At 37.4% G+C, this 7,072-nt stretch overlaps 1 protein-coding gene across 1 annotated transcript in view; it reads left to right on the top strand.

The window, feature by feature from the left end:
* Positions 1–2,601, top strand: part of LOC137361464 (endoplasmic reticulum metallopeptidase 1-like) — a gene marked incomplete at its 5' end in the record, with an annotated part of 28,939 nt that extends 26,338 nt beyond the window's left edge. The window contains 1 exon segment of the mRNA XM_068026324.1: positions 708–2,601. Within this exon segment, the coding sequence (XP_067882425.1) occupies positions 708–872 (165 nt within the window).
* Positions 2,602–7,072: the final 4,471 nt, after the last annotated feature.

Raw genomic sequence — 7,072 nt, forward strand, 5'->3', positions numbered from 1 at the left:
CTTGCCCCTTTATATTCGGTTATGATGTCATGGCCCTTTAGTACCTCTCCCAAAAGACTGTCTTTAAATTATGCAAACCAAGTCAGTGAGCATTGGCAGACTGTTCAAATGAAGGGCATCATAGCCAAATACAAGCATGCCACTAGATTGCAATGCAATGGGAAGTGGGAGGCTGATAAAACAATGCTATTGAAATGCTGGTTGCACAATCAGCTAGGTATAATTACCCTTTTATAGTATACATTTGAAATAAATGTCCTTTGTTTAACTGTGACCTAAAAGTGCAGTACGTAAAGCTATCTGGCACACACCATCAACTCCTCTGTCGCAGACTTTTCCAGGTAGTAGATGATTACCAGGAAATATATTTATTGCAAATAGCAGATGTGCCTATTCCAGATAAGTATGGTGTATAAGTGAATTATAAAAATGCATATTCAGTAGAACCAGAAATAATTTTTAGTCTGATCTGGTCCAAAATAGAGGATATTGTATGTAGTAACTAAAATAGAGAATTATCATATGCAGTATCAAACTTATTGAGCTCTTCAGCATGAGTACAAAAGATTCTATTAAAGAAACTGTACAATTTCTTAATGAACTATTTTCCTTAAATTTTTTGTTTTGATTAATAGAGAAAAAAAATCAATCATTTCAGAACCTCTGATATTCATTCCGCCATCCCTTTACTGCATTGTGTTTTTCAGACTCTTGACCTGACACCTGATGGCATGGTTGTTATTGCTGTAGCTTCTCATCATTTTTTTGGCGAAGATCAAAGAACAGCAGAACTGATTGCTCTAGAAAAGAGATTTCCAGATTGGTGCGTTGTATCCAGCTGGTCCAGCTCTTACAACTTGTTTGTTTTCTAGGACCTAATACCAGCTGGATTCCATTTGAATAAAGTATGGCGTGGCTGGGTATAAGACAGTGAATGTACTCCCATAGTATGCTCTAAGGTGGTGCATATTCATCTGTAAGAGATGAAAGCTGGCACGTGAATGAGGAACTATAAAATGTCAGTAAATAATTTGATGATAAAAATATTCATTGTATTAAGGTTGCTCAGTGTAATTGTCAGTGAGGCAAGTATTTCATGTGAAGAAAAGTTGGAGCAAGTGCGATATCAGCTGCTGCTAGGATCTCTGTCATCAGACCATAACACAAAACGTCTGCTTGTTGACGCATTTAATTGTGAAGATGGCAGTAAAATGGTCATTTTATTGTACTTCGTCTCACTGAAGACCAGCACATTTTTCCACATCTTAGTTCCCTTGCCTCTGTTGGACCCCCAGGATCCTTGTGAAGTGAACATCACTTGTGTGGGTGAAAAATTCAAAATGCATTAGCGTACACACACATGGTTAACACAAAATATGTGTCCTGTTTCATGATGTACAATGAGTACTTTGAAACAAAATATTAAACTCAGGTTTTGTTTAAGAATTAGTACCAAATTAGGTGTGATGAAGATGAGGAAGCAAAGGATTTGAAACAGAAGGGCCTATGAATCAAATAATGAACTGAAATATTTTCAGCTAATTGTTTTCAGGGAAATTCCAGGAAAACCTAAATGATCAATAACTGTCCACTGTGATGTCTGTTAATGAGACACTGTGGTAGCATTAAATGTGTGACTTGTGATCTTACTAGTGCTAATCATTGGTAACAAAATTCAACGCTTGATAATTCTAAAGATGTTCCATACCTACAGCTTGGGTAGTTACTTTTTGTGCCAGCATAAGGCTTCCTAGTTATTCTCTCTCATCCTCTTCCTGAGTAGGGTAGAGTGAACTGACTTAACTGCTGAAAATATACAAGTGTACATGAACTGATGCTCAGCCACTGGTGATGAAGATAGTCAAATTCACTAGCTGCAATATAGCAGGCTAGAATGGAGACAGTCTCAACACCAGGCAGCTGGACTGCTTGGACTTTTGTCTACAATTCAGCAGGGAGCAGCAGAAGTATATATATTTTAGGGTGTACATAATGCAACTTGCCTAAGAGCTCATCATAATTGGCTCCCTGTAATGGTCTGGAACCATATTGAAAGAAAATAGTGAAATAGGCATTGTAAAACCAAAGTGAAGATGTACAGTAGCACCTATTTGCTTTGCTATTCATTTCACTTGTTTAGATGTTGCTGGGGGCTCCTTAGTATAGTACTGTACATTAATTTTACACTACTGTTTTGGTGGTTTACATTAAAGTTTCTAAATGGGGGTCAATGAAGTTATTTCCAATGTTATTTCAGTATGAAATTTCTTTTGCACTGATTTCTCTTTCAGGTCTGAATCAAGTGCTTTATAATTGACAATGGCACTGATAATTTACTTTCAAGTTGAAAAAGGCAACTTGTGTAAATGACTGTCTAATTTGTTAATGACTTCCAATTTTTACATGGTTTTGTTAAGGTTAGGTACATTCATAGCAACTGTTAATTTAAAAATTGGCTGCTTTCTAGGTTTATGTATTTGATTTATTTCAGTAATGTATGGAAATAGTGGAATGGACTATAACAGTGCATAGGTGGGGAAATTGTTCAAGAATATTAATGTGTAATTGAATATATCAGAAAATAAAAATTTGGGGAAGACATTCTGTAAAAGCTCATGGCATCATTTCAACCCCTTTTTTTTAATCCCTCAATTTAGGTGAGGTGAATAAGACTGTCCTTGATGTCAAGATAGCATTTGACTTGAGTATGGCATAAGGCATTCCTCATAAAATGGAATGGGAATTGAGGGAAAAACTGTCCACTGGCTTGAGTCATACCTAGCACAAACGAAGATGGTTGTTGGAGCCCAATCATCTTAGCTCCAGGACATTGCTGTAGGTGTTCCTTCCATCTTCAGCTACTTCATCAATGATATTCCTTGCCTAAGGCCAGAAGTGGGGATGTTTGCAAATGATTGCACAGTGTTCAGTTCCATTCACAACTCCTCAGATAATGTAGCAAGAGCTGGACAGTATTCAGGCCTGGGCTGATGGGTGGTGCGAATGTTACTTGCCACTTAAGTATTTCTTAAATGGTGAGAAATTTGGAAGTGTTGATGTCCAAAGGGACCTGGCTGTCCTTGTTCAAAAGTTACTGAAAAGCTAACATGCAGGTACAGCAAACAATTTTGAAGGCAAATTGGTTGGCCTTTATTGCAAGAGGATTTGAGAACAGGAGTAACGAAGTCTTGCTGCAATTGTATAGAGCCTTGGTGAGACCATACCTGCAGTATTGTGTATAGTTTTGGTCTCCTTATACTTGGATATACTTACCATTGAGGTAGTACAACGAAGGGGATGGTCCTATGAGGAGAGATTGAGCCTATTGTCTGTAGAGGTTAACATCACATAGACAGCCGCAGTTCAAGAAAGCAGCTTCACCACCACCTTCAGGGCAATTAGGGATGGGCAATAAATACTGGCCTTGCCAGCAATGCCCACATCCTGTGAATTAATAAAAAATTAGTGTGCAAGGAGCTCTGACATCTGTTTACAAATAGTATTGGGTCAAAACGTGAGTGACTGTAAATGGCTGCTAGGTTTGAAATGAATACTAGCAATAGATTTGTCTGAGATGTAGTTTAGGGAATCACAAGATAAACAGTAAAGCACTCGAGTGGGTGTGTGTCAGGAATGTTTTTATATTTGTGTTGGATTTATGTACTGCTGCATGATGAATTGTTTGCCTTTTTTTAAAAGAAAAACACATCAGTGAATAAGGCCAAATTAGGGAAAATAATTAAAATCATTATCAATGCACAAAGCATTTGTAACAATAGATGAATTATAGCACAAGGAGATAAATGGGTTTGCTCTAATAGCTTTTACAAAGATACGGTTGCGTGGTTACCAAGGTCAGGAACTGCATATTCCAGGGTCTTCGACTTTTGAAAAGATAGATAAAATGGAAAAGGAGAGGGGGAGTCCTGATAATAAAGGATATGGACGGCAATGAGGAAGGATCTTGGCTTGGAAGAGCAGGAAGTAGAATTAGTATGGGTGGAGAAAAGAAATAACGAGTGAGAAATACAGGTCTCTGAACGGTCATTATAATACTGGACAGAGTACAAATCAAGTAGTAAGAGATAATAAGCAAGAAGTGACAAAGATAATGCAATAATCGGGGGGGGGGGGCTTTCATCTTCATATAGACCGGACAAATCAAATTGGCAAAAGCTGTTTGGCGGACGAGTTTACGGAATACATTTGAAACGGTTTTCTAGAGAGGGACAGGAGTATGATGAAATCTGGTTAATAGATTGGAGGAAAGATGATTCTGAGGGATTGAGAATAGAACTTGGGAAAATAAAATTAACTAAAATATTGGCAAACAACGACATAAAACAATGATGGAAAACATTTAAAATGATATTCAACAGAGTGAGGGGAAAATATATTCCACTAAAAGGAAAGAACAAATTAAATCCATGGATGAATAAAGGTTAGGAAAGATTCATATATTAAGTACATAGCCAGTAGAGGAATACATGATAAAGGAGAATACTGAGAGACTAGGAGAGAACTGTAAGGAAGACAGAGGAACTATAAATAAAATTATCAAGGAACATAAAATATTTTACAGGTACATCAATAAAAAAGGTAGGCTGTGATGGGAATAGGACCATAAAGGGGAACACAGGATAATACCACAGTAATGATAGAGAGATGGCAGAACTATTAATTATTTCACTTTGATGTTTTTCCAGGAGATAGAACAGGTCGACAAGACATTGAACGATGAGATGCTCAATGAGATAAGTGCATTTAAAATAAAAAGGGATGTATTGAATAAATTAATCAAACTCAAAAGACCTTGGTCAGGATGGATTGCATCCACATATTTTAAAAGAATCTAGGGACCAGACAGCAGAGGCATTACTTTACACCTGTTTAATAAGTTGCTAGAAAAGGTGTAGTGCCAGAAGACTGGCAGATAGTTAATGCAAGTCTGTATTTAAGAAGAGAGACAGAAATTGCTCAGGGGATTATAAACCAGTCAGCTTAACATCAGTGATAGGAAAAATAACGGAATCCCTAGCAAAGGAGAGAATACAACATCTAGAAACAAAAAAAATAATGAATAGTCAGCATGGACTTCAAAAGGGTAAATTTTGCTTGAACAGCCGTGTTGATTTTCTTGAGGATGTAACAGAGTAGACAATGGTAATGCAGCAGATGTAATTTGGTTTTCGATAAGGTGTCCTATAATAGACTAATGAATAAGGTCAGAGAATGCAGACTGGGGACAAGTGGCAGAATGGATTGCTAGCTTGCTTCAAGACAGAAAGCAGAAGTAGTTATTCAGAGTGGCAGAAGGTGGGAAATGGTGTTCCACAAGGATCAGTGCTGGGACCACTGCTGTTCACAACCTACATTAACCATTAGGACTTTGGGATCAAAAATACTCTCAATTTGCAGATGGTACCAGTTTTTTTTGGGGGGGGGGGGGGGGGGTTAGAATAGTCCATACTGAGGAGGACTGCAACAAATTACAGGAGAACATTAATGAACTTGCAGAATGGGCAAATAATTGGCAAATGAAATTCCATACTGAAAGACACAGGGGCGTGCGGAACTATGGAATTCGCTACAGCCAGAGACTACAATGAATCGTGCTCTGGAATTTCCTTGGGACTTATCTGCCGCATGATTTCAGGGCTAAAGAAGAAATAAAACTAGCAAATTTAAAAAGGAACACTAAATATATAAAATGAGAGGTTAGACTACAGGTCGGATAGTGGTTGCCCATCAGATGACGAGCCAGTGTTTCTAGTCTGCACAGGCGGGGTGTTAAAGCCCCTTGGGATATAGGAACAGCACTCAAATCTTGGACGGACTTGGACTATATGCAAGAGTTGTGAACGAAATAGTAATTGGCATAAAAGAACAAATCAGTTCTTTAGCAATGGAGAGAGTCCCAGTTGAGACGATATAGTGAGGCCACTATAGTCAATAACGAAACACTTAAGAGCAGAGCCAAATCTAAGGCATGATAGTTGTGGCCAGAGTTGTGAGAGACATGAAGAAACTGAAGAATTGAAAACAATATTTCATTGACACATGGAAAAGATCAAGATGTAGTGTTTCAGCCACGGCATGATGAGAGGAAAGGAGAACATGTGCACTGAGGGAAATTATATTCTAGAATGGCGTAGGTTAGAGTTAGAAAGACTTCACCCAGATTAAGGTGATTCTCCCTCATGTGCATCTGCAAACTGCAAATAAAACTCGATTTAACATGCTGACGAACAACTTTCTTGGTATTGCTTTTTTGTTAAATGTCTTATAAATTATTGATAAAATAACAGCATTTACAATACATTTTAATTCCTTTTATTTGTGGTCATGTAGGTTTTGCAAATGATCATACAGGTCTGAAATGGTTAATATATCCACTAGGTGACATTAGTTAAAAATTGCACTATTGAGCAGTGCCTGCAGAAGACATTTCACACTCCCATTAATAGTGATTATATGATCATTCATTGGCGCAATGATGGTGCTCATCACTGACATGGAATAAATCTGTGCATGAACCTACCCCATCCCTTAGTGAGAATTTCAGTTGCCTTGAGGGAGGATTCCTTCCCAGCGTGATTTGCAGTGAGTGAAAATGACACCACAGTTGTGGGCACGGCTTACAGTCACCACCACAAAAACTGTAGAAAGCAAGCTGCTGCAGTAAAAAGGCGTTGGAAACTCAGATTTAATAGACATGATTAATTTTACAAAATTAAAAACAAACATTTTTAACAAATACAATTATTTTGATCAGATAAATCATTTTAAAAAGTGAAAAAATGTCTGAAAATCATGCTAAAAGTCAGATTTTCCTTTTTAACAAGATTTATCAGGCTTTTAAAAGGTTTTATGTTAAAAAAACAAAATCCATTTTAACTTTTAAGAGGCCTTTTCTGGCGTGGGACTTCTCATTAAACATTCACAAATTGAGAGGAGGACCCTGACACCTGGAAGTCCGGGTCTAAATTTTTTTTTTTTTAAGTGTAATGAATTCATAATTTGTAAGCAATTAGCCTAAATTCACGCTGGTTTCATACTTACCGTTTGAAGA

This window comes from Heterodontus francisci, unplaced genomic scaffold, assembly GCF_036365525.1.
Source record: "Heterodontus francisci isolate sHetFra1 unplaced genomic scaffold, sHetFra1.hap1 HAP1_SCAFFOLD_1318, whole genome shotgun sequence".
NCBI classification, from domain to species: Eukaryota; Metazoa; Chordata; class Chondrichthyes; order Heterodontiformes; family Heterodontidae; genus Heterodontus; species Heterodontus francisci.